This window comes from Rhodamnia argentea, chromosome 2 (genome assembly GCF_020921035.1).
Source record: "Rhodamnia argentea isolate NSW1041297 chromosome 2, ASM2092103v1, whole genome shotgun sequence".
Lineage (NCBI taxonomy): Eukaryota > Viridiplantae > Streptophyta > Magnoliopsida > Myrtales > Myrtaceae > Rhodamnia > Rhodamnia argentea.
The window spans coordinates 33,277,269-33,304,507 of NC_063151.1; the positions used below are offsets into that span (position 1 = coordinate 33,277,269).

The 27,239-nt window shown below is 38.8% G+C and overlaps 3 protein-coding genes across 4 annotated transcripts; 2 read left to right on the plus strand and 1 right to left on the minus strand.

Annotated features, from left to right (window-relative positions):
- The first annotated feature begins 1,048 nt into the window (after positions 1-1,048).
- On the plus strand, positions 1,049-2,158 carry LOC115739564 (putative protein TPRXL). Its single transcript, XM_030672722.2, has one exon. The coding sequence runs from the start codon at positions 1,158-1,160 to the stop codon at positions 1,836-1,838; it is 681 nt and encodes a 226-aa protein (XP_030528582.1). The 5' UTR covers positions 1,049-1,157; the 3' UTR covers positions 1,839-2,158.
- Positions 2,159-9,474: 7,316 nt separating this feature from the next.
- On the plus strand, positions 9,475-14,985 carry LOC115739550 (receptor homology region, transmembrane domain- and RING domain-containing protein 2-like). Its single transcript, XM_030672698.2, has 4 exons — positions 9,475-9,855; positions 10,241-10,471; positions 12,937-13,341; positions 14,009-14,985. The coding sequence occupies exons 1-4, from the start codon at positions 9,711-9,713 to the stop codon at positions 14,572-14,574; spliced, it is 1,347 nt and encodes a 448-aa protein (XP_030528558.1). The 5' UTR covers positions 9,475-9,710; the 3' UTR covers positions 14,575-14,985.
- A 1,191-nt stretch (positions 14,986-16,176) lies between these two features.
- On the minus strand, positions 16,177-26,884 carry LOC115739516 (tRNA nucleotidyltransferase cca2). Of its 2 annotated transcripts, XR_007197707.1 has the most exons (17): positions 26,584-26,884; positions 26,014-26,418; positions 24,845-24,975; positions 23,594-23,714; positions 22,850-22,902; positions 22,100-22,149; positions 21,898-21,996; positions 21,096-21,205; positions 20,784-20,911; positions 19,625-19,691; positions 18,546-18,629; positions 18,296-18,358; positions 18,060-18,204; positions 17,140-17,307; positions 16,778-16,875; positions 16,388-16,707; positions 16,177-16,353 (listed from the first exon to the last, which is right to left on the minus strand). XR_007197707.1 is itself a non-coding variant. In XM_048275344.1 (16 exons), the coding sequence occupies exons 2-16, from the start codon at positions 26,311-26,313 to the stop codon at positions 16,603-16,605; spliced, it is 1,722 nt and encodes a 573-aa protein (XP_048131301.1). In that variant the 5' UTR covers positions 26,314-26,418; positions 26,584-26,884; the 3' UTR covers positions 16,289-16,602. The 2 variants fall into 2 exon arrangements, 1 of the variants encoding a protein (XP_048131301.1); XM_048275344.1 differs by having other exon boundaries at positions 16,289-16,707.
- Between the last annotated feature and the right edge of the window lie 355 nt (positions 26,885-27,239).

Sequence of the window (27,239 nt, forward strand, 5' to 3'; positions counted from 1 at the left end):
CCAACAAACACCGCTGCTTTGGTTCGTCCAATCCCAGAGAACAGTGGAGCTTCACGGGGTTCTTCCTGCCCAAGTGTAGGGACGGCGAAAAATTAAAAAAAAAATTCGAACCTATTTATTCATAATTCGACTTCTATGAACCTCCGCTGATGAGGAAAGTAAGCTTCCCCGCCGGCTAAAGCCTATTGAAAAGCCTTATTCGATGAAAGTCGGTCGTATGGCTTGGAGGTCGAAGGACATTCTATATGTTTACGTCCATTGATTCGCTAGCAACTAGCGGTCGTATGAAACTAATCGAGCTTTTATTCGACCCTACACCATAGGGTGTGTTCATATATTCCTGTCCAAACACTTAAACACTTCCTGTCCAATATGGTCTTTCCACAGATATTGGCACCATACTTGGACCAAAGTTAAAGTTAAGTAATGTACGATCATCTCTTGCTCTTCTTGGAAGATGTACAGAAACATTTACTCATGCATGTCACATTGTCCTACGAGCTTCATCAATCACATTACATATCCTCCCATTCCCAGGCAGTCCATGTAATGCACTCACCCACCCACTACTTGCATAGTACCCGCTTAGCCCAAAAATATTAGCCTCCGTTCGTTCGTTTCATAGAAAATGATCAATTTGAAAAGTTATTTTTTGAAAAATAATCGTTTATATCGCTTACAGAAATAAATAAATGAAAATTTATTTTCTTGCCTGTGAAAATAGTTAGGTATAGATTGTTATTGATGATGGAAATATTTTTCATTGACAAATCTTTCTAAACGATATAAGCGGTCATTTTTCGAGAAATACTTTTCAAATCGCTCTTTTTTTTTCGCGAGATGAGGGCGCACCTAAGTTAAAGAAAATAAAACGTGGCTTCATCTCCTCCACCACCACCACCACAATTTATTTTCCATTTTGTGCCCTAATTCCTTCTCTATCCCTTCTCTGTGCCACTAGTGACATGGGGTCCTCCCCTATTCAATAGCCCACAAATAACATATTACATTTTCTTTTCCCTTTCAAAGCCCTAAAATCATATTAATTTCTCTCTCTCTCTTTATTTATATGGCACCATGCATGAAGAGTTTGAGGAAGAAAACAAAGTCCACAACCACGCTCGGTCTCCTCTCTCTGGCTCAGAATCGAAACCTTAATGGATTCCTCATCAACGTCCCCCAGACCCCGACCTCGCAACCGCAACGCCAATCCATCGTATCCATCGAAATCGCCACCACCTTCCTCGTCTTCTCGCAGAAGAAGCCCTTCCTTCTCTTCCTCTTCCTCTTCCACTTCCTCTCTTTCTTCGTCCTCCTCCCTCAGATCCTCCCAGTTCCCCGATGAGTTCTCGTTCGGCCCCGCCACGCCGCTCCGTTTCTCCGGAGTCCCGTTTTCCTGGGAAAAGATCCCGGGGATTCCCAAGAAGCAGAGCTCCCGGAGATCAAGAGATTGTCCCACTTCCCTAAGCAGCAATCTCCTCCCATTGCCGCCTTCCGCCACTCCGCCGTCGTCGAAGAGGTACGCCAATGAAGAAGTCGGGCGGAAGAAGAAGGTCTACGGCGCCACAGAGGTGGCGGAGTGGTATCAATGGGACCCATTCGTGGCAGCATTAGTCGAGTGCTCGAAGGACCACGATCAAGCTCAAGATGCAACTACCAATAAGGGAATTGATAATCTCTGGAATGGCACGAAGGTCTCCCGGAGAATAGGCGACCGGCTCGGACTCATCGGCCTCTACACATCTTGCAAGAGGGCGTGCCCCATCTCGGAGTCGATCATCTACCTCCCGAGATCAAACCAAGCCTCCTACGGCCTGATCAACAGGCGATCACATTGAGTTCGACCGTGCACGGACGGTCCGGGGCGCCGCCTATAGATAAGTCCTACAGGATGTCGAAATTTCCAAATTCGAGCCGCTCTGCTGTCGCTCTTGTATGGTTTAATCACATCTTCGTTAAATCCATTTTCTGTGTCATTATGAGAGGAAGTACCGACTGTAATGTTTATGTTAAGTGATATATAATGTGATATAAACTGTTGACTTGAGGAGAAGCAGCAGTGTGCTAGTCTGGATGAACTGGAGGTGCACTGTCTTCCCTTTTTTTTTTCCAAACCTTGTTCCAAGGATCATGTTTTGACAAAATTCATGATGTTTTTTGTATCTTGATTTGCTGTACATCATGTGGGTGCATTTGGTCTTGATTCCAAGGAAAAACAGATTTGAGAGTGAGGCTCACTAGAGAGCCTCCATGTGGGAAGCACACTAAGACCAGTGTAGTAAAAGACAAGCATCAATTTGCTGTGGAATATAAAATTTACCTTATTTTTTTTGTGCAACATGTAATTTTTTTATATGGTTCATAATATATGATCAGAGCTGATAATATTTTTTTTATAAGAATTGCATTGGGATGGGGCTGAGAGGTTGTTGACCAACCCTGCTTGCTCTCTTACTCATTTGTCTAGCTCTTCTTTAAGATCCGAGAGCTGAAGAGCACAACATAAAAATATTTTGTCTTGAGGGGCACTTGCTAATATTAATCTCTCTCGTGTGCATAAATCACACTTATTTATCTAACCCTTCAATAATTTGTTCTTGGAACAGCATTATAAATAATCATATGTCAAGTCAAAATGGAAATAGACAAGGAAAACGAAAAGAAAGTTCACTTATTTTTGGCTCTGTCACTCTGGTTGGACTGTCGCTATAGTTCACTAAGTGGACTTGATGATGCTTGTCGGCGGATGTTCCTAAGCGCCATGATTTTCATTTCCGGCGTATAGATACCGTAGGAGATTTGAGAGTTAAGTGTAGGGATTTGTCCTTATTGGGCTGTTTTCAAGTTGAACTTTTCAAACAAATCGGAAGGTCGAAAGGGGCCCAAATCATTTAATACTAGGGTTTGATGTAAGAAAATCTCTGACAAGAACCACCGGGATTTCAGCTGAGAGTCCGTGATCCATTCTCCACCTTAACTTTTTGACATGTATAGAAATGTCCCAAGAGGCGCCCGGAAAAAGAATATTTGGAAATGATGGTGACATGTTCTTAATGAGCATCAAAATGCATCCTCATAATTAGGTTAGACAATCTTGTAGAAGAAGCGACGACTCGAAAATCATCACGGCCCATCTTTACCTCCTTTTCGATTCTTTATGCAATCCGGTCACGGAATTTCCGTCCATCCAAATCAATTATGCAACGGTATTTGCTAGTAACGACATAATGTACGCAATCGATCAATACATATGGATTTCGTATCTCATTTCGCATGTCACGTGTTTCAATAAACTTCTTTGAACATCATAATTCTTTCACTAGAAAGATGTATTTGAACGGATAAAAAATGTCTTCTTTACGGAGCATCTAAAAATCTATCTTTTTAAATTCAGACTTATCGATTTCAGGGTTTCGATGGCGGCCTAACGAAAAAGGAAAATACAAGGCCCTCGGATTGAATAATTCCACAATTTTCTCGAAAAGTTGTGAAAGGTGGCCGGTGGATCTATATTGCATGTCTTTGTCTTAGGGACGAAGTTCCTGTTTTCCACTTTTTGAGAACCTCGTGGGCATTTTTTCTTCTCTTTTTGTCAATTCCACGGGAGAAATCAGTACACAAAAAGCAAGTCGCACTCGCCATAAGGACCTAGGAGAGAGACCCATTTCTCCGTCTTCATCATTCGATGAAGTGGCACGCCATGGGATTAGAGCCACCACTACTCATCAACACAAAATGTCAAGTCAAGCCACACGCTCATACACACGTATGTATCCTATGACCAAAAAAAAAAGGCCTAAAATCCTTTTAAAAAAATGATAATTTTAGTTCCAATCTCGATTCTGTTCTAATTTTTTGTCTAAAAAAATCTATTAACTTTAACTGTAATCTCAAATCTACTCTGAACTGTTTTTTATCTAAAATAAATAAACAAACTTTCAATCTAGCCCCAAATGCCCTCATTATCGTTCATTCAATCACCATTAGTTGTTTGATGTCCCATTTCTACGTCGGTAATAAATCCGCGTCAACAAGGTGACATGGAAAATCGTCTCCAAAACGGAACTGTTCTCTAATATGAAAACTAGGAAAATTAGGAACGACAATTTTTTTTTTTAGGGTCAAAAGGACAGAGGATTCGGTAGATTTTGGACTGGGGTTAAAACTGTTGATTTTTGTTTCCAGGACATAATTGAAACTAGACCTGAACTTGGGAATTTTTTTTAGACAAAAAAAATTCGAAACAAAATGGGAACTGAACGTAAAGTTGAGGTTTTTTTTTTTTAAGAAATAAGACCCGGAGAAAAACCAAATATAGAAATCAAAAACCCAATTATTAGTATAATAGACCAATGTCGAGGAAATTAACAAAGAGTATTACAAATGATTTATTGAGTCGTGTGACAAAATGTGGGCAATATCATGCACTACCATGTATTATTGTCATCATGATCTTCACCAAATGCTAAAAATTTAGAATTTATTAGACAATATAGTCGCTACATCAATTGGCAAGTATGAAATTTCTTTGCCGACGAACCCTAGTCGGGAAATGGCATGACAACACATTTGGAGCAGAAATCTGTTCGATTCCATAACTTCTTTTTTTTTTTGCTCCAAATGTATTTGAAGAAGTAAGAAAGATCAACTTCTACTCGTAAACAGAAGTAGAAAAATTAATTTCTTATCATAAGTTGATTTCTGAAGCGGAAGTGCTGCCATGCGTGCGTCCTTAGCTATCGGGTGGGGCCTAATTGAATAAATAAAATAGAGGGAAAGCTAAATTTGGTCGCGGAATAAAATGTCCGGATTAACGTCCCTATTAGCCTGACGGATTGGCCAAAATGGAGGGGACCGAACTTGAGGTTTGGTAAGGCTAATGAGATAATTCCTAATTTTCCAGTAAAAACCATTTTTCTAGGAAGTCTAGGGTTTTGACTTGCTATGTGAATTATTAAGTTCTAACGACGATTGCTTCACACACACATATATATACGTACATACAATATGAAAGATTTGCATGATTGGCGGATCTTTAAGTCTAAAGCTGACTGATTGCTTGATTTTAATTATTGAATTAGAGCAGAAAGGTTGAAGGTGGTACGTGTGGGGTAACAACTTAAAAGTCAATTAATGTGGGCAAATTGAACTTCATCTCTTTTTAGTTAAAATATATGAAGTGCTTCATTAGGGCATGCGCATGTTTTTCATTTTCATTTTTTTTTTTTTTAGGAGGGGGGGGCGGTCGAACATGCACATGGTTGACTAACTTTTCTTTTGCAAAATAAAAAAAAAATAAAATCAAAATTGTTTCTGCAAAAAAGCGAGGCATTAAATGCATTGAAAGTTACTCGACAGAAATTGCCTCTCCTCAGTCAATTCCCTGCTTCACGTTTATAATACAGAAACACTTCTCCAGTTCAGTGTGTGATTTGATTTGTTCCTACCCTTCGCCATTCTATACTGACTAGTAACAATCAACCTTCACTCAACGACATAGTAGTATAGCCTCGCCCTGCTTCCTATGAATTGGAAAAAATTTCAAATAATGGCATGAAGTTGACATTGTTTCAAATAAGGACATAAAATGCTCTCTTTATTTCAAAGAATGACCCAACCAGAGACATTTTCATCATTTCATTTTTCCCTCTTTTCTTTTCTTTTTCTTTATTGCGGCCGCAAGGGTGGCCTCACTTGGGCAAGGTGAGGGTCCATGGCCTATGGCCATCGAGGCAAGGCCGGCCTTGCCGTGACCAGCAAGGGCCTGGTAGAGGGTCGCCGCCCTTGCCGGTTGAAACAAAGAAAAAAAAAGTAAAGGAAAAAATATTTTAAAAAATGAAATGACGAGTATGTCCTTAGTCAAGTTCTTCTTTGAAATAAAGATTACACTTTATGCCCTTATTTGAAATAATATCCACTTCAAGTTCTTAGTTGAGAAAATTTTTAGTACCTTATTTGAAATTTTCTCCACTAATTGTGGTAAGTTCTCTTAGACTAGCTTTGTCAATTTATTAAGGGCGTGTTTGGTAATGATTCTGATCCAAAAAAATGATTATGATTAGAATAATATTTTTTGATTATGTTTCTTAGATGATTTTTAGAGAACCAAAACGCATTTGGTAATTACACGCAATTTCCGTTTTCGAACAAAAACATGTTTAGTAACTACAGAAAATTTCTGTTTATCGAAACAACCGGATGGCGAGAATTATTTTTTAAAAAATTTTCATCTTTTTTTCTTCATTTTTTTATTTTTTTAAAATTTTTATTTTTTTCAATTAATTTGTTTAACTTCCCACCAATTTTTTTAATTTTCCCCATTTTTGAAAGAATTTAAAATTTAAATATTATTTTTAAATTTAATTAAAAAAATTGTTTAAAAAATTTAGTTGTTAGTAAATTTTCAAATCTAATTTTAACTTTTTTAAAGTTCAGAAGTTCACGTGAAAGTCTACGTAGACTTAAATCTTTTTGAAAGAACTAAGACTTTATCATATTTTTTTGTGATTCTTAAAAGTGATTTTTTTTTTTCAAAATCAAAAAATTTTTTTATTCTGATTTTTGTTGCACAACTGTTTTCAAGAATATAATTAAAATCAGAATCATTTACGCTGCTAAATATATTTCTATTTTTTTTCGAAGAACAAAATCGAAAAATTAGAATAATCGCGGAGTAGATCCTAAAAATGTCCCGTGCGTCCTCAAACAAAATCCTTATCAAAGTACCCTTCATCATTCAAGAAGGGCCTCGCAGTTGCAATCGTATCGTACGTACGACGTTGGCTCGCGGTCTGTCAATTTTTTACGTCCATTCAGGTCATTTAATGAAACAAAGTAGATGTACATACAAATGTTGTCCTGCCCCGAATGGTCTCGGAACATGTTGAGTTTTTTCGGCTTCTTTACATCGACCGACAATGGCGTCCTCGTAAAAATTGGACTAATCACCTGATTAACGCTCAGAATATGCAGATTAGAGTAACTTTGAAGCTAATTTGATCCGCTCTAAAAGCTGATGCTTTTCTCAGCAGGGACGGGGGTTGGGTACTCGGGGGACCAACTATGGCTATAAACTATGATTTTCCTAAATTGAAATCATTCGTTCACTAATTAGTAAGATTAGGTCTTCACTTTGATTTCATGTTAAAAGTGTTTATGCGATAAAATAAGCCGACTTTCAAACACCCAATACTTTGCCGATGTGATTTCAGGTTAGGCTCTGTTTGTTACGCAACAAATCAACGATATAAAACATTTCCATAAAATGATCGTTTATGTCACTTACAAAACATAAATACACAAAGGATATTTTCATCGATCACGAAAATATTTAGATTTAAATTGTTGTCAATAATGAAAATATTTTCAATTACCTAATTATTTCAGGCAATACAAGCGATCATTTTTAGGAAAATATCGTTCAAATCGTTTATTTTTTCCGAAACAAACAGAGCCTAAGTTTCCTCCTTCGATTTTTAATCACATTGGCAAAGTATTGGGTCTTTGCTGAAGGGATTTATCGAAATCGAATCAGACGATCACACGTAAAATCAAGAAAAATTGGAATGACGCACGAGATTACCCATATTCACCCCAAGATTAAGGCTATGTCATGCAAAGAGATTTCACTATATTTTTCGGTTTTCTGCCAATTCTTTTCTTACATAATGATAAAACCGAGCAAAATATATATGCCCCAAAAAGAGACTAAAAAACATAAAACCTCTTAATTCCAACCATACGGGCCGCCTTAAATAAAAACCTAAACTCGTAGAGGTTTCGGGAGGGCCGCCCCCGAACCCTCACCCGCCGACCGAGCAATGGAACCCCCGTCGGGAGGCGCTGCCCCCAAACCCCCGCCCGCTAACCAGCAAATGGGACACCCATGTCGAGGGTGCCGCCCCCGAACCCCCACATCCCGCGCGCAAGGGTAACATGTCGTTGGGTAACACTTCGGTTTCCCTAAGCTCACGTGGGCATACCCGGTGTGAGAAACAAGGGTCCCCGAAGTATTCGCCAACTCCAACATTTGCAAGTGAGCCTATTTTATCTATCTTTGCCACAACAACATTCGAAGTATAGTCAACCGTATTCACCTCCTCGAAAATGATTTTTCTCTTGTCTCTAAAAGGTATTTAGACGAGGCTCGTCTATTGTATGTAGTTGAAGTAGCACCAAGTACGAAGTCATTGCTCTTCTTTGGTGGACTAACATATATGTGCCCTATTAAGTTATTTTTGCTCTTCTTTGGTAGATGGTAGATCTATAGATACGGCTCTTTCCAAGAGTAGTGCCCTGTAATTGGAGGTCAATTTCAAGGTACGGTCTCATGTCAACCAATAGCGGGATTCAGTGCGAGTCGTTTTCTCAAACACAAATTAGTAACTCGTTATGTTCGCTTTGTTCATCGAGTACATGAACTTTCCAAACTTATCCAGTAGCGCCTTGAGAATATATCTATAAAGGAAAAATGATACGAATAGTCCATGAACTTTGGCTCAATGCGCAATATCATCCTCAAAATTTTAATTTGTTCGATGTAGTCCATGAACTTTATCTAACGTGCAATGTCGTCCTCAAATTTTTAAGTTATTCGATGTGGTCCGTGAATTCTAGCCCAGTGTGTAATGCCATCCTAAACTTTTAATTTGTCGAATGTATTCATCTAATTCCCGGTACGTGTTTTATTTGGTCATTGGACCTTATGAATATGTTCAATATTACCCGAATTAAGGCTAATATCAAATATTTTCATACGCAATGATGAGAATGATAGGCATTAAATTAACATCCGATGAAACCCACAATTGGTCGGACGCCAAGCCAACCACACCAAATTGACCCACCCTGACCCGGTCTTTTTCTATGATAAACCGAGCGACCCCATTCAACATCAACCACCCACTACTTGACGGTGGCGTGGAACCGGATAATCATCCATCCACTCATCAAAGCTTATCAACACCCTCTCGTGCACTAATGAGTGGCCAAATTTATCAGATAATCCCAAAAAATTTAATCAGATTTAAAGCATACCATCAAAGATCCCGTTACTGATATTCCTACCACGTAAAGTTTTGTAAAAATGCCCATTATCAACTATCATCATTCGAATCGATGATTGCTCGTCTTCTACTCGCAAAGGAATCACTCTTGAAATTTCGATTCATATTTATGCAAAGGGTCGAACATCATTAAATGGGTCGATCTTGAAAAGTACTAGAGATCCGAATACGTAAATATTAATCTTCTTTGTTTGGTAACCGCACCACCATTTTATACGCGAGTTATCGGTCATAGTTTCCCAATTTTTCACGAATTATGTTTATATTTCGTGCATGAATCGGGGTCAAAACCCAAAAATATTTATATTTATCCCGCAATGAAATTGCATTATCATACCCAAAAAAAAAATAGAAATGAAAAAAAAATCCCTATTTCCGTATTATAAAAAAGCATTATTTCTCTCCAAATCCCATGTCGTGAAACGGCTCTCGCGTCTTCAATATCTGAAGTATTTTAGAGAGAGAGAGAGAGAGAGGATCAAAAGATTCAATTATTCCCTTTCTGGAATTCGCAAATCCCATGGAAGCTGATGTGATTATCCCACTCCCCAGCCCGTCCGTCCGCCTCCTCCTCGCGGCAAATTAGGGTTTTTTTGCAGCTCCGGGTGTCGTCCCCTTCGTCGGGGTCTCGATTGATGATCGACCATGGCGGGGATTCCGAATCGCCCTAGTGTGCTGGGCGCGCTCTTGTGGCTCGCTCTGTTGGGATTTGCCTGCACGACGTCGGCGAACGTGGTTCTGATCGGCAACAACGTCACTCTGTCCTTCGCCGCCGTTGAAGCTAATTTCGGTGAGTTCTTCTTCTTGCTCTAGTTTGGCGGGTTCTGTGTTGTTATGTCCGTGCTCTGTAGTTGGTTCTGCGTTTGATTGCTGAGGAAAGGTGAGGGAATTCGTAGCAGGCGTGGGCGTAAATCTTGTTTCGTTTATGATTGTTGGTTTAGTCCTTTGTTTAGCACTAGAAGTGGACTCCGTTGTCTCTGTTTCTTCTCAGCAACTGTACCAGCGGAAAGAGTTCGTTCCTCCTTAATATTGCAATAAGTGTGTGCTTAGTTGTGATAATAACTCCTGAGACTATGTATTTGTGTATATGTATTTTTTTTTTTTACTACTTGGGTTAGGTGAGCCTTTTTCTTTTTTCCTATTAATGATAATTTTTTCCTTCTTGGTCATCTCAGCTCCGCCTGTTAAAGGTTCTGGGGTTTGCGGCATTCTGTATCTTGCGGATCCAATCGATGCGTGCTCTCGATTGGTGAATGAGGTCACCCATTTGCCAAATGCTAGCTCCGCCTTTGCCCTAATTTTTAGGGGAGGATGTCATTTCGAAGATAAAGTTAGGAGAGCTCAAAAGGCTGGATTCAAAGCGGTTATTGTCTATGACAACGAAGCTGATGGCGGCTTGGTGCCAAGTAGTGACCTCTTCCACGCTGGTTGATTTTATTAGCCTGCTACTGGATTAATAAACCCAAGTGGAAAAGCAAAAATATCTAGTTACTGGATAGTGCTTAATCGTCTCTCACTCTGATTTCATGATGCTTTCTAGAGACCTGTGACTGCAAGTTAGATGCTTTAGAGGTCAAGCAGCTTTTACTATGGTTTTGATTTATTATTTCTTGACCGTTGAATGACTTCTCTTTCGTGCCTTAAATGACAAGAAACCTAGGAATTTTGTTCCTTCATGGATGTCTTTTTTCAGGGACTTAAGTAGTTTACTTGGATCAAGCTGATCTGAACTTGCTGAGAGAAAGATGTGTTTCTGACATGGTTGCTTGGTCAGTTTTCTGAACTCAGTAGGAGGTAGTTCATATATGACTCGGCCTAAACCCAATATGGATCCTAAAAGTACACAACCTGTTCAGAATCTGGAACAGGAAAGAGGATTTCACACCCTTTCATTTTGTATCTACTGGTAGCTCCTCGGGCCAACTTTTATTGGCGATGGATAGATGACTAAATGATAATTTTAAGATAATTGTGCCAAGTTGCTAGGGAGGTAGCATTGCACTACATTACAAATTATCTAAAGCTTTAAGTTAATTGTGCCAAGTTGCTAGGGAGGTAGCATTGCACTATATTACAAATTATCCAAAGCTGTGAATCATTTTATCATGTAAATGAGAAATATTGGCTGTTACCACTCTCAGAATTTGCCCTAATAGACTTTCTTTGGCTTTGTAAGTTGTAAATTAATACACACAAAACATGTATTAATCCTAGAAGAAAATGATAAATGTGTAAGATAGCTTTTCCACTAGCTGATTGTTTTAGCCAAGTGAAATTGCAGTTTCGTATTTGAAAACTCTGTGTATCATGTGATAAGTGATGTACCAAGAATTATCCATGCAAGTATGGTTTAGGAGTAACAGAAATTTACTGAAGTGGAGACAACTCCTCACCTGAAAAAATACCAAAGATGACTTTTATCTTAATATAAGGATCGCTGTTTGATATCAAATTTTCTATCATTCAAAAACTTCATTTGGCTACTTGCTGCTAGTTGAGGTGGCGAGTCTTATGCTTGGAGAAAAGTTGTCTTATGCCGATTTGCATGCAGTGTTGGGGCTTAAGGCTTGTAGTCTCTATGCTAGGCACCCTGGTTTTCCCCTAGCCTAGGTGGAAACTAGTTGGACAAAAGCGATCGGTTGATGTGTTGTTTAGTTGCGTCTGTTATTCTTTCAGTAGGGCTATCTTGGGGAATTTAGTTTTCCAAAGCAAACTGGAATGATGCCCGACATCTAAAGCGGCCTGAGTAGGGTATGAGATCATTTGGAATTGGTTCTGGACTTGCTTTGGTAGAATGAGTGCAATAAGATTGATCCTAGCCGAGAGGTGCTATAATGGCTCGGTCTAAACCCTATAGGAATCCTAGGAATAAAAAAGCCTGTTTCAAATTGGGAAGAGGAAGTAGGATTCCATGCCCTTTCATTTTGTCTCCACTCGTAGCTCCATGGGATGGATGGATAACTAGTGATAATGGTATAACTATCGTGTGAGTGAGAAATATACCTGATTACAACTACCTGAATTTGCCCTAGTAGAGTTTGTTAGGTTTAAGCTCGATATACATAAATTTATATTACTCCTACAGGAAACTGATTATTTAGATATCGCCTTTTCTACCATTTAAAAACTTAAGGTGAGACATCACTTTGGATGCCACTTTTTGACTCCCTGCTGCTTGCTAATGATGGCACGTCGTGTTCTTGGAGGAAAGTTGTCTGGTGCTGTTTTTTTTCTTTTTGACAGGCAATAGAGGATTTTATTAGAGTAAGAAATTCGAGTTCATCGGAAATAAACAAGGAAAGAAAGAAGGAAAGAAAAGGCAAAAAACTAAGGAAAACATCAAAAGACAGACAAGTTAAAGCAAGATGTCCAAAGCTGAATAGAAGAGTACAAGACAGATGCAACCAAAGATTCTAAACCCTCAAACAATCTTTTTAGGGTTTTTAGGTTGTGTTGGTGAATATGGCGTGTTGTTTCTATGCTAGTGCACCTAGCGATGTTCGCCTAGCGTAGGTGGATACTAGTTGGATAAAAATGATTGGTCGATGTGTTGGGTTATTCAGTTTGTTTTCCTTTCGGTAGAGCTGGTACCTAGGGTATCTTACATTGTTAATTAGTTCTTATTATATGGGACAGCCGGTTCCAAATGCTATCCACAGAGCGGCATACCAAAAAAGGGAAAAGCGTTCTATTATAGAAATAGGATTGGAAGTGATGACTGCTGTTTAATCATGACAATTAATTTGATGCCATTTACACCTTTTCCTGTGAGTTATTCTTGTAGCTCATGTTTTATGCCCTATGTTCTATTTTCTAGTGTTGAATGTGGTTCACTGTTGAGGTACTAATGTAAGTTGGCCTGCTAATGCAGTGGCTGGAAACTCAGCTGGGATTAAAATCCATGCTGTGTTTGTTTCTAAAGTTTCGGGGGAATTACTTCAAAACTATGCTGGTTCAACTAATGTGGAGCTATGGATAATTCCAAGCTTTGAAGATTCAGCTTGGTCAATCATGGCTATTTCTTTTATTTCCCTGCTTGCCATGTCAGCTGTTCTTGCCACATGCTTCTTCGTCCGTAGGCATCACATAAGACGAGAAAGGCCTCGAGCTCCTCGTGTTAGGGAGTTCCACGGAATGAGCAGTTGCTTAGTGAAAGCAATGCCAAGTCTCATATTCACTGCTGCTGTAGAGGATAACTGCACATCGAGGACATGTGCCATATGCCTTGAAGACTACAATGTCGGAGAGAAGCTCAGGATTTTGCCATGTCGTCACAGTAGGTGTTTCTTGCCGATACGATAGTCAGTTGAGTTTTATTTAGCTGATTGTTGGGAATTATCTTAGTTCTCTAGCAAGTGTTATGAGTGCTTTCAATTTCAAGCTCAACAGTAGTAAATCTTTGGGCATCAGTTGTGAGAATGTTACCTGAAATTTTTTGTGTAATGATTAGACTTTAGTAATGGATGACTCACTCCAGTTCTGGAACGTGCAGAAAAAGACAGTGTGTTTGTCTCTTCCTCCAGTTTGCTAGTCATGGAAAGTACTATGAAAGGTGGTCAACTTGGTTAATCCTATAAAAGAGAGAATGTGGATGATGCGTCTTTTCTTTGGGCTATAGTGTAGGCTATATTTCTAGTCTGCTTAGGAGTCACTATTGCGTATGTTCCAACAGCTGTTTCTTTAATTCACATGAGTGGCACACAAGATTTTTCTCTCTGTGATTCTCATTCTCAGTTTCCTGTCTCTGCACGGTACTTATAGAACTTAGGGAGTTTCTATTTGGTACTATTCTTATTGTCCTTCAGATGCCGCATTGCTGCTCGATAACTTTTTACTTTAAGCTGTCTTTTCAGGCCCATCTTTATTGAGATTGAGCTGCTATCGGATCTATATGGATATATTCACTCACACAATCTCATATGTTATTTTTTAACTGTGGACAGAGTTTCATGCATTATGTGTTGACTCGTGGCTTACATCATGGAGAACTTTCTGCCCAGTTTGCAAGCGCGATGCAAGAACTAGCACAGGCGAACCCCCAGCATCTGAGAGTACTCCATTGCTTTCATCAAGCCCTGCGTCTGTGGCTTCCTCCTCTGCTGTGCCTTCTGCTAGATCATCAGTGGCATCATCGTCGTCCATCCAAATAGCCAGAGCGCCACGTCCTCCATCCGCTTCTCGTACTCCATCTCTCTCGAGCACTTATTTGCAGCAGTCTCTTAGGTCCTATAGACAATCTCCTCCTCTGAGCATTAGCTGTAGCTCAGTTGACCTCAGGAATGCATCGTCTCACCGTTCTCAAAGATCCTACTTGGTTTCTCCCCACTCAATGGGTTATCCCTCTATATCATCTGTCAATTCAAGATACATGTCACATTACATTCCAAGCTCGAGCAACGCCTCTGCAAGTTTTGTCAGTTCTAGTCACCAGCATCACCCGTTACACCACAGTGAATCAGCTGCAAGTTTCTCACCTTTTGCATCTGCTCAGTCCCTTCCAGGGTGTTGATTGATATGTGGTTCACAACAGATTGCCTTTACGCTTACTATCCAATCCAGTCTCCAAGTCTCGAGCAATAACCCGAGGATATTGCTGAATTACACTGTATTCAGTTCATACATCAGTACGTCTTGATTAGGTTTGAACCAGAATACAAGCTTCCTTCCCATTGTAAATTGTGCCATAAGTTTGAGTTTTTGTTATCTGTTAAATGACCGACATGGTCCGTGTGCATTGAGGCTCATTGAATTTTGATACGAAGAGCGTGTGTGCGTGCGTGTGTATGATGGCTGTGCAGATTTATTTTTCAAGTCTGTTTCTGTATAGAATGACCGCTAACTTCACAGATCCTTATAACTAACTCGAGTCTTTTACTCGAGAGATGCACTTAATGTTTGATCAGCACTGAGGTTTTCCCCCCCTTGATATCCTTCTTTGCATTGTTCATGAATCTTTTCTGATTTTGTCTTTGCGAAGCAGTACTCACAGATCTAAGAAATCACCCATCGTGGTGCTTCTCTGCTTTCGTTTCTTTTATGCAATGCCCGCACTGTGGAAGTCAGGGGAGAGTCTGATGTTTGGTACCGTTCGAGGTGTACGTAGCCCGCACAAAGCACCAACTTCATGGTACTGTAGAAGCAAGGGTACTAAAAGTCTAGCAGATTGAGAGCCAACGAATGTTACTATAGTTATCATACTACTTTAAGTCAGTAAATTATCGATTGTGCGGTGAAAATTTGAATGTTGTTAAATGCATCAGTATCTTGCAAAGTTATTAATGAACATTTTTCATAGATCGGCAGTACGTTTGAGGACACAAGCTATAACAGGTGAAATGCTAGCGCGGATTGGTGGCCGCTTTTGTTTCCCGGTGATAAATCCCATATCCCATTTGTACATAATGGAAAAGGGGCCCCAGCCATTAACGAGTAAATCTTAATGTGGGTGGGATTTGGTAACGATTGAACCGGATCGTTTGTCTAGAGAAGAACTAACTATTCTCTGAAAAAAAAAAAATTAATCAGTTAGTATTGACACGATCTATATGCTACCAATTTAGACACGATTAATTTTCAATCAACATTTCATTGACTGTGAACACGTTTTTAATTTGATTTAAGAATATTTCATTGGCGGGCAAATGCGAATGGAGATATTTTTCGTCGGGTTTGTGTTGGTTTGTTGATTTCACATTGGTGGATTGATCTCGTGTTATAGCGTATCGTGCGATCATGTCAGCCTATCAACCCGTTAATTATCGCATCTTTTTCATATAAAGTAGGTCGATGCACGAGTTGGGATCAAGTTGGCCTATCTAACAATTTACCCTTAGATTGCCACCCGTAATTACGTGGGTATCAGTAAAGGGCCCTTCAGACACGCGAGGTAGACATCTTTTATCATTGTAATCACCAATCTCCACCATTGGTCTGGAGAAGCTACGGGTCAGTCTGGAGTGAACTTCGTTAGTCGCCTCCTAGAGAACTGCATACACTAGAAATTTATTCTGATGTTAGAAAGAACAAGGGATTTGAAGATCAAGTAAATTATTTGATCCAGCAGATGACCCTGATGGATGATTAATCAGAATAACAAGAAAGATACAAGCCATCATGCAATTATTACTTTTTTTCTGCCATTTCAATTTCCCCCCTGCTCGTACCATGCAGTTATGCATGTATCGTTTTTCAAGTTCCACAAAAACACAGAGAGAGGAGTGCTCTTTGGTACCAACTGGAGATGAAATATCTACCCATAAATTCAACTTTCCATAAGAGACGCATCCTTCTGACCCAAAAAAATAATAATAATAATAAGAGACGCATCCTGTCTGTCCTGTAAAACAAGATATGCGTAGTCGAAATTTCAATAGCCCACCAACAGCCTTTGAATTTACATCCTAAACGGGACAAATGTACTTTTGAAACTAGTATTCTGATGCCGTATGCTGTAAAGTTTCCACATATTTCTGAACAACTGTAGTTGCAGCTCCAGACCTTGCGGAATATGTCTGAACTACAAAGATATGCTGTAAATTCACTCCATTTTTATTCGCTTCAAATGAGTTTGCCTCATCCATTCTAGGCACTCATCTGCAGTTCCAGCTGGGTTTGCCAGCTGCCACGCAAGTAGCTTTTGTTGCTGAAAAAGATATAACAAGTCAGCTTCAATTCCACGATTCAGTAGATCAGAGCAGGAAACTATGGCTTACCCATTCCTTAACCAATGGACCTCCAGATTTGAGCTGCAGAACATTCATAATATCCTTTCCAGTGACTAGAGGCTTCACTTCCCATATTTTTTCCAGGCCTGCGTATTATGCAAATGGAGTGCATATAGGACAATGGTCGAAACAAATCCCAAGACTATTCTTCCAAAAGATTCCACCGAAACTCTTAACAAAAGTGGAATTCATGCAGAAAGTACACATGCAAACAAAATTTCTCTGGGTGTCTGTTCTCGTAAATACCAGTGGCACAGGGAAGGGGGTCAGAACATAAATCCTTTGTGAGCAATCCACAACGCATGGATGAACTTTGTAAGACAAAGGAAGCAAAGGACATCTGGATATACCTAATTTGAGAATAGCATTCTCAACTGCCTTGAACACCTCTTTTCTCTTGTCTAATTCGTAGTGCTTGAACATGGCATCTTCAGAGCAGCCAATAGGAAAGGGATAAGCCAGCACAGCAATCAATAGTGCTACTCGCCAGAAATCCTTAACTTCTCGCAGGAGAAATCCTGCATAGACAAGAATCAGTAGTGCGTAAGTACCTCATAAAATTACACTACAAAATAGCACAGATTGACAAAATGCGACAAACCGAAGAAGAGAAAGGTGAACCAAGTAGTTTCAGTCCTCTTAAACTACTTCAACACCAAAGGTAACATGCTTGGCCTTATCTTCGGACAAACCACTCAAGGTTAAAAAGGCAAGGAAAAAGAACAAGGAAACATAGGTACATTGTATTAATTACATTAATATAAATTGTAAATTGAATTGGAATCGCCCTGAATAGAGTATCTGGCCTAGCTAGGGATAAACATGTCCATAAGCACATTGGGTTCACAATATATACAGCATGTGTATTGCTAAAACAATATAAAAATATTGATGCACAGTATACTGTTTCAGTTTCGACGTGAATGTGATGAACTCAGCCAAGATGATACATAATTCTAAACAGATGAGGATTCCAACTCCCAAATACGGCTGCACTCCTCAACTGGTTTTTGTCCCCAAGTCGTTGCATAGTCTCAAATAATACATTGATGAAACACAGCACATATTATCATTTAGATTGGTGATGCCAAGGAAATACAGGATAATTAATATAATAACTGCCTCGAATCTCTTGTGCTTTCACTTATAAAGCCTCTAGAATCCTGAAGGCTTAGTTCATTACTCCAAATGTTCTTACATTGAGTGACAAAATAGCAGACCGAAAAAATTTCAGAGTAACCAGAGAAAAACTGCTCCTACGTATTCTTACCTGTTAATACCCGCAGCTTTGACGAAGCAGGAATATCAACAAGTTCACTGCCCATATCATCTTCATTGAGCTCTCTGTCAACATTTGATTCAAGAAAAGGAATCAAGCTAAGCAGTCTTGCCACAGCAGAGTGTACACCGACGACCTTAAAAGGAGAAAGATTTTAACTACTATTAAGTTATAGCTGCATAAAAAAATACAAGTACAATATTCACTGGGTGTATATATGAACTCACTGTCTCAGCATCGCTAGCCTTTCGCTTGAGAGAGTTTCGAAAAACATAGTTGACGATTGGAATCTACAAAAGATATTAAACAATTGTGATTGCAATAGAAAGGGAACGATATGTAAAAACTGGGATAACTTTTTGTTCCCAATTTAAGTCCAATCCAAAAGCTGAAGCTCTTATGTAAAAGGAGAAGAACCATTATTCCAATTAGAAGACACATACAGATGCAAATTGAAGAAAGTAAAGACAAAGGTACCTTCTTGCCTTTGCTATCTTTGTATGTGATGGTTCTGAATGGGAAAAACAGAGCTGCATACAAGGACAACCTTCGTTGTTCATCCTGAAATAGGTAGACATACTGAGTAATCAAAAGCATATTACTCCAAGGAAAGTTCAAGAAGAATATGCACATCGAGTTATACAGGTAAAGACATCAAGCAACAAGTAGCATAAGCAATGATTACATAAAGTACATGGTTTGCTTGAGCATAAGTCAGGAACTTAATTCTATCAATTAGACCATGCAAAAATAGAACAAATCTAGTAAACCAATTACGATGACAATGGCTGTGGCTGGTTGAATAAATGAAATCTAAACAGGAGAAAACAGTCGCTGGAGTGCCTGAGCATATATAATATAGTATTATGATAAAACAGAACTTATAAAATTCAAGCGGCTAGGGCCTGCGGAAGGAATCAGCATGCCTACAATAATTCTTTGCATGTTTTTACAATGTTCTTTTCTCAAAAAAACTTTGATCGCAGTAAACCTGCAACATAATGCAAATGGCAATCAAGCGCAGGTTCAGAAATAAATAAAGGAGAACTACAAGGAAGCAAAATAAATGACCAGATAATAGATTGAAAAATTCAACTAGGTTCAGATAGGATGAATGGAGCTAATTACAATTAGTAAACCTATCTCCTGCTAACAAGTACAGCCAGTTTCGCATCATCACTCCATTAGTTGCCTGTTTCTGCTAAAATATAAGATCATTATGATAATCAAGCAACCAAGTGCTTCAAATCAATCCTTATCAAGTCTAAACTTCTAAAGCCATATTATGAAATCTTCCATCCAAAATATAATGAGAATCATACGGTTCTGCTAGATATTCAGCATAGAGTGTTTCATGTGCCGCTCATTTCATGTGTCGCAGGGAAACCAAAAGCAAGCGTCTCAGCATGAGTCTATAAGCCAAAGAGTAGTTTAAATACCATAAAGCCATTTAGCTGCAGAAAAACACAAAAACTCAAGCATGAACCAATATTTTTTTTGTGGTCGAAAGGCATAAACCAATATGAAATAGCATAAATTCAAGGATTATCACGCACAGCAAGAGACAATGATCCAATTAGCTGCAGAAGGCTCCATGCAGCATCCATATAAGCCAAGCAGAGCCTAGAAACATATCGACAGATGCAATCTGTAAGAAATTATGCACTGACACAACAATGAGAACAAGAGAACCCACAAAGATCTACAGTCAAAGTCTAAGAGCGGTAAATGCTACGTATCAGCTGTAACCACCAATTCTACAACAACTTGACAGATATTGTTCCCGAAATCAAGAAGAGTTCTAGCAGGCGTGTAGCGCTCCGAACATTAGCCTTTCTCGATGCTTTTCCTACGATCCTTTTGGATTTAATTCGCTATATTTTTAGCTTGCTTCCTTCTCTCATTGTCTTCAACTTGTATTTCCTTTTTGCAGAATATTTGGTATACTTTAGCAGTGTGCATTCTTCTCTTAATAAAGCTTCTACATTTTAATCAAAAGAAACGTTAGTACACTTGATTAGTCCATCCTGTAGGAAAAAGCATGGCTCCAGCCCCTACACCCAGTTGGGTAGATTTTAAGAAAGAAGCTTTTGAAGACACCACCATACTTTAGGCTTCACTTCTTTTCTTGTAGAGAAACAAGAGCCTATCATAGTGGCCATCAAGTCTCACTACTACCAAGAGATCTTGTAGTTGCGCAGTACATTCCCCCCTCACCTCCCCACGCCCCCTAAAAAAAAATGGAATTATATATGCTCACCATTCTCTAGGGGCCAAAAGAAGGACAAAGATAAAACACCGCCATCTTTCACATGGAAAAGCATCACAAATTCTTACACCCATTAAATGGCCCCTCTATAAGTTACAGTAAAATCTATTATTTTCTCTCTTTTGTCACAAAAAGTTTCCACTATGTTTCCTTCTTCACAAACCAGTTTTGTCAAGATTGTAACATATTACCCAATACAAGCCACTCTACTGAAAACTATCCATAGTCTTAACATCCATAAGCACAAATCTCATTTTTTTCTTACTCAAAACAAATTTGCTGGACAACTAGATACTCACGATTCGCAGAAGTGGAATAAATTAGATTGTGACAACCCATATCCTAGCCTGATGTTGCTGAATGCTCAGGTATTATTAACGGTGTATCAAATATGTAGATATCAATCATGTCTAGCTAGACAATCATAAGAACCCAAATAAACCAACCTATCGCACTCTTCTGGTAATGTCAGCTCATGTTCACGAGGTAGACTGAAGACAACCCAAAATAATTGCAACTCATGGATGTAAGCAATAGCTTTAACTGGTTCATTGCCTGATATCATCAGATCAACCTGCCATACCAAAGAAGGGGAAAAACATTGATCCTATCTCATCAATGAGAAGTAACAACAGATGGGATATACAAACCAGATGGAGATGATGACAGAAAAGATAAAGGCCGCATGCACAAGAACTCCCACGAAAAAACATTTATTGAGAAAAAGCAGCCAATGGAGGAATGTTCTAGACACATACTTCTGTTCCAATGCGCTCTCTACTGATTTTAGCTGCAAGTGCATCTTTGACATCATTGGATGCGGCAGCTCTCTTCAGCTCTTCATCCAATGTAAATCCGAACCTTGCGCCTGAAGTGAACACAAGATGATGAGCATGGAGGTACAAAGATGACCAGACATTAGATAAAGTAGCAGAAAGCTCCTTTTTGATCACGCAAAACTCTTGTATATGGCAGAAGAATGAAAAAAAGAAAGCTTCTTTGTAAGATGAGCTGTGAACAAGCAAGGTTTACGAAGCTCATATAAGAATAAGTCATTAAGCTCTCCAAATCAGGAATTCTGGTGATGCAAGAGGATCCAAGAGCTTCGAAAGGAAAGAATCACACATAGTGTACAAACGGTAGGCTCATGGTTCTGGCACACTCTATTGTAGGTATATATTTCTTGTGATCATTACTTCCTTGAATAAAAACTTTTACCTGCCTATGCAGTCACATGTTTACACCGGCAATACATCCATTTTTACATGAAAAATGATGTGAATAGAAGACTGCATTTGGTGCATGCATGTGTACTCAGACTGTCACGTGAAACTCTTAACACATTTCTGTACAACCAGTCCAAAGGCAACAAGCTATGGAATTGACGAAGATATAATAATACTTTCCCTATTTATATACATACTGCATCCATTTGCTTCTACTAACAAACGAATAGCAATGGGTAGCATTATAAATGGTCTCAGGCAGACTGAATAAGAATATCCAGAACTAAATAAAAGCAAGAAGCAAAAGCTCAACAATATTTAAATAAAACAGCACCAAAGCGAACAGCACGAAGAACTCGCAGTGGATCATCCAGAAATGTTTCCTTTGGGGCTAGAGGTGTCACAATTTTTCCTGATCTAAGATCTTCAAACCCTGCACAGTGAACGAAAATTCGAAAAGCAGAAGAATTTATTGAGATTGATTCCCCAAAAAGTTGTCATAAAAAAGAAAACCAAGTCAGAAAATTTATTCTAACCTCTCCCAGTTAAATCTTCAACTGAGCTGGTGTTGATATTGTAAAACATGCTGTCATATAAAAATTTAGGTCATCAAACAACTGGACCAATAGAGTGGAATGATACGAATAAGAGTAGCCAAGCTGTTTGAAGTACAGAAGCAGATTGAAGTAAACAAACTTAATATTTTAAACATATAAAGAACCAACTGCTATCTGGATGTCCAGTCATGTCTAAAATAGCGGGAGGATCATCGTCTTCAGAATCCAATTTCATTAATGTACATATTTCACCAATTAATCAACGGCATGCAGTGCTAAACCACTTTATAAGTTAAAACATAAGATATTCCAAATAAAGATATGAAAGACTGCACATTCCATGACTTCTTGCCAGCTGACCAGAAAACCAAAACAACCAGCAATTCCTCTTGAAGTACGATCTAGGTAATTGACATTAAAAGATCAACAGGCAGTAAGTTTGGAGCTACATACACTTCACAGAAGAGCAGACCATGTCCACTATCTGGTACGACTGACAACCATTCAATGACCTCAATAACCGGAGACAACATTGGATAGAGTAACGGAATGATTTGTCATGTATCAATAATAGAATGATTTGATACATCCAAATGAATTTAACTAACAGGTGTTAGATCAAATACCACCTAAAACTAAGCAATGAATTATTCGAGATAAACAGAATCTGATGCAATTAACATTTTGATTCAAGAGCAATTCATCAGTTACATAAAGATGTAGAGACACCTGTTTATAGTTAAATCCCTTCTATAAGCATCCTCTTCAGCAGTGCCAAAATCCTATAAGAGAAGTCAAATTGAACAACCATTCAAAAAAGTAACAACCAAGAAACTAGTAAGATTTTCAGGTCATAAATAGTTGAGCAAAAGCGCAATCACATCAGAAGCACCAGAGAGAGAGAGAGAGAGAGAGAGAATAAGCATTGACAATCTAAGAGAAAGCACTAAGCTGATGTCAAAAATGTATTTTGGCCATGGACACAAAATATAAAAGACCTTGAGCTCATTGCTTTAGCTTTCATGGTGATTCTGAGGCCCCCTTGTTCTACAACGATATACTCGACACTTGAAATAAAATAATGTCTGTTCAACAAGTCTCTCGAGTGAATTAGCAAAAGAAAAAAAAATAGTTTAGAAGAAAGTTCCTCGTTCAAGAATAGACATGTGATTGTCAGAATTCAAGTCACTTTACTTTTGATTATGAGCTACATGCTCGTCATTTGTAGACTTGCATTTTTTTAACTACAAGTACCGCCATGGAGCAAGCAAACAGCTGTACTATTGATACCACCTAACTAATTTGCTTGTCTTTCTTTCCCTTTAAAAGAAAGAGTTCATAAAAGGGCTAAAAGCTATTTTTACTTTCGACTGGTAATGATACCGTCTAGTAAGCCATGACTAAACAAGATAATAACATACGGATGGAAAGAAAATACACAGCAGATGAATTAACAGCTGTACTACTGCATACCATCTGGGTGGGAATGCGGCTATTCTCACTGTACTTTTCAGACCTTAAGTTCACAAAATCTATCCATGTATCATAGATGCGCATCCTCGCCGTTTCCAGATGTTTCGACTGGTCTGGGTTGCTGCAAAACTAAACTTACATAAAAAATGTCTTCAAATACTCAATCAGAATGGAGCCAGCATCTGCCACTATAATATACCACAACCTAATTCAATCAAAAAATATGAGAAGATATTCATGTAATAAGAAGTTCCAAATTCAACTATGCCAACGAAACCAAATTTCATGACTAACATACAAAAACAAGTTAAGAGAGAATTACAGGAGATGAAAACGAAAAGGCCTTCTACGGAGCTCGGGAAGACAGTAGACCTTACCAGATAATGAGACCAAAGAAAAAAATCGAGGGGCAAAAACTGGAGCAAAAAAGGGGTTCTCAGAAGTAAATACTTCATCCTGCACACACTACTTAATCCACTTAAAGTGAACCATTTGCTCTTCACTTAATCATATTTCAAAGCCCTTGGAAAAATTAATGTAAGAAGGCCAATTATCTCAATTTGAATAAGATTTTGAAAGCGTTGATTCCCTCCAAGAGTGGCTTTATCTCTTGGGAGACTGCTTTACAAATCATGAGGTGATCCACTTCTGATGACAGTCTCCCTTTGGAGGGACATAGGGTTCGTAAGATATGCACGAGATTGGCAATTGGAACCCCTCTTCAACTTATTTGATTTACTTAATAGTTCTTGGGTTGTGCTTTGAGGTCAGTGAAAAGCAGTGTGACCACACAGATAGAAATGGATTGTATATAAAATGTCTAGCACTTCAAATTTTGTTAAGTAAAAGAAACAGTTAATCATGAAGAATCAAGTCTTTTATCTTCAAAACAGCAATCTCTATGCCTTCAAAACACTCTTTTAATCCTCTTCCTTCGCACTTTTAGCTGGCATTGCTTGATCCCAAAGTCTTAGTTTTTTGAGCAAGTATTGTGCACCTATTCCTCTTTAATTTATACTCTAGTGAACACTCCTTTCGAGTCTTTCCTTTTCTCAGTGACGAAGAAATCACTATGTATGAATTGGGTGGCACAATAAACAAACAACCACAGCTCACATTATAAACTCCCGATGAAGAATAAACAACTGATCAACACTCACTCATAAACTTCAAGTCAAATCATACATTCACACATTAAAATATGAAAAGATAATAATTTAAGACGAAAGGCAAGCACAAAGCTCAATGTACCTTGGGATAACAGCCAGACCTTGTGCCTCTTCTCCTGTTGATGCCAAATATTGGGTAACCTTATCAACGAATGTACTACCCAACATGTCATCAAGTGCGATATCGATATCATAACACTCTTTCCCTAGAAGCTGTAAAGATGAGATAACATGAGTTTGTTCATCATCTTCTCGAAAGAAAGGTCTAACACAATAAATCCGCCAATTTCACAATGTCATTCACATCGATTCAAGTACAATAATTATACCATCTCTACAAATCATTCCAGCTCGAACATGATAAATGATTCTGAGCAAAAATTTTGCTGAAAATGACCGACAGTAAATCATTTATATCAGTTTGAAAGAATCTCGGGGACTTTCCAGGAACATATAATCTTTCTCTACTCAAATAATTACCCTGACACCTTGTCGAATGTTGGAAAAGGTCCTATCTATTGAGGGTTCTAGGAAAGGGGCATCACCACCCAATAACAGGTTATAGCGATGATACCACCACGAAATTTTCGTAATCAATAGTAGCACATAAAATGTGAATGTGTGCATATACATAAGAGAGTAATTCATAGATGCGGTGCCAAGGGAATGCTAACTCTTCATAGAACTAAATTCACCTGTCTAAATGTCAGTCACTGATATTACATGACACATAAGGGCACCCAACTGGCTCAAGATGGCAGCGGCTGAGAGTAATACTAAACATATCTAAAAATGACTGTGAAATCAACCATTCACATTCTTAAACTCGAAGATTTATTAGTTACATCACCATTAAGTTATCCCCTGCAAATAATAACGCTCAATGACTAAAAAATAATAATAAAATGCAGTCTCAACCCCAGTAGCTTACAAACAATAGAACCACAACGACAAAGACCTAATTAGCTGATGTTCTTACTGATTGTAGAAACAAAACTTCATAAGGAGAAACAAAAGTACTGCATTTTCTAAATACTTCAAAGAAAAAAAAAACCCCAGTCAAACAAATAAAGCACGCATATTATGGGAAGGGAAAAGTAAGAACTTGAGTTGGATATAAATAAACATGTAATTGGAGAAAAATATCTCAAAAGAATCACAAAACAACATGCTTGTGCACGATTAGTACCGCAAAAAGAACTTAAAGGCACATCGAATTGAACACCCTACTGCACTAGCAAATACACCAACCTTATCACGGACCCAGCCACCAGCAACGCGCAGCTGGGTAGAGAGATCAAAATGGCGAATGGTGGCAAGAAGCCTATCAAAGATCATCTTCTCCTTCTCTGTCAAATCGATCTTTTCCTTCACTTGCACCACAGGCGAATCCGTCGACATTGATTTGCAACGCAAGAACCCAGCTGCTTTAGCCGGGTTTCGCGCCTTAAGAGGTCTCCAAACGCTTCCTAAAGCAAGAGAATTGCCACTACCGAAGATGCTTCTAAGAAAAAAGCTTGAACTGTTGCCGTTCAACAATGACACTCTCATTTTCCTCCCTTACCCATGCTGGACGTCCTTGCTTCAATTCACTCGGTTTTTCCCTTCTATTACTAGGAGAATTCGGCACTCACTTGCGAAACCGATTCTTTTGCCCTTCAATTTCGAGTATTACAACTCCAGTAAGCCGAAACAAATTTTCAATTTATCACAAGTGCAATATATGATGCCAAGGACCAATTCTCTAAATTTAACAACCCATAGGCCCACTTGCAGCTCTATACAAGAAAAAAATGAAAACGAAAATACAGCGACTGATACCTTGCAGACGAAAAGCCGCCGGAGCCTGTCCAAGCAGAGAGAGAGAGAGCGATGAGGAGTAGCTGGAGGCGTCGGTTGGCTGGGCTCGGCCGCTGTAAGGTGGCCGGGGCGACGGACGACGTCGAGAATAAATGCAGCAGCTGCTTCGGCGGCGAAGACAGGAGTTACACAGCGACGAGTGGAGGCGACACGGCGACGAGTGAGAGGCAGCAGGAGCACAAAGGCGAGGGCGGGAGAGACAGACAGAAGCCCAGAGATGAAGAGAAACTGAAAAGCTCTCCTAGTCCCATAAGACGACGCGTCGTTAAAAAGCGATAATAAAACGGGGAAAAAATCACCCAAAACCCTAAATTATTCCCACGATAAGATATTAGGCGAAATCAAAAATCCTAAATTTATATTCGTATGATCAAATTAAAATATTTGGACTGAAATTTCAAAAATTCATCGTGAAAATATAATTAAATATTAAAATTTTCAAAAAATGTAATTAAATCTTAAAATTTATCAAATTAATTTATTGAATCCTTCGATTAATTAACGATAAATGCCAAGGTATCTTGTTTTATTACTTTCTTAAGACGGGTGGTGATGATGTGGCGCCTATCAAGCTCCATGTCAGGAGAAAATACAAAAATTTGAGAAAAAACACAAAC

Coding starts and splice junctions, on each gene's coding strand:
- LOC115739564 (XM_030672722.2), top strand. CDS start 1,158: ATGGATTCCTCATCAACGTCCCCCAGACCCCGACCTCGCAACCGCAAC.
- LOC115739550 (XM_030672698.2), top strand. CDS start 9,711: ATGGCGGGGATTCCGAATCGCCCTAGTGTGCTGGGCGCGCTCTTGTGG. Junction 9,856..10,240: donor CGCCGTTGAAGCTAATTTCG/GTGAGTTCTTCT, acceptor TGGTCATCTCAG/CTCCGCCTGTTAAAGGTTCT. Junction 10,472..12,936: donor TGATGGCGGCTTGGTGCCAA/GTAGTGACCTCT, acceptor CTGCTAATGCAG/TGGCTGGAAACTCAGCTGGG.
- LOC115739516 (XM_048275344.1), bottom strand. CDS start 26,313: ATGAGAGTGTCATTGTTGAACGGCAACAGTTCAAGCTTTTTTCTTAGA. Junction 23,715..24,844: donor GGTCTGGCTGTTATCCCAAG/GTACATTGAGCT, acceptor TTAGTTTTGCAG/CAACCCAGACCAGTCGAAAC. Junction 22,150..22,849: donor AGGGATTTAACTATAAACAG/GTGTCTCTACAT, acceptor TTTATATGACAG/CATGTTTTACAATATCAACA.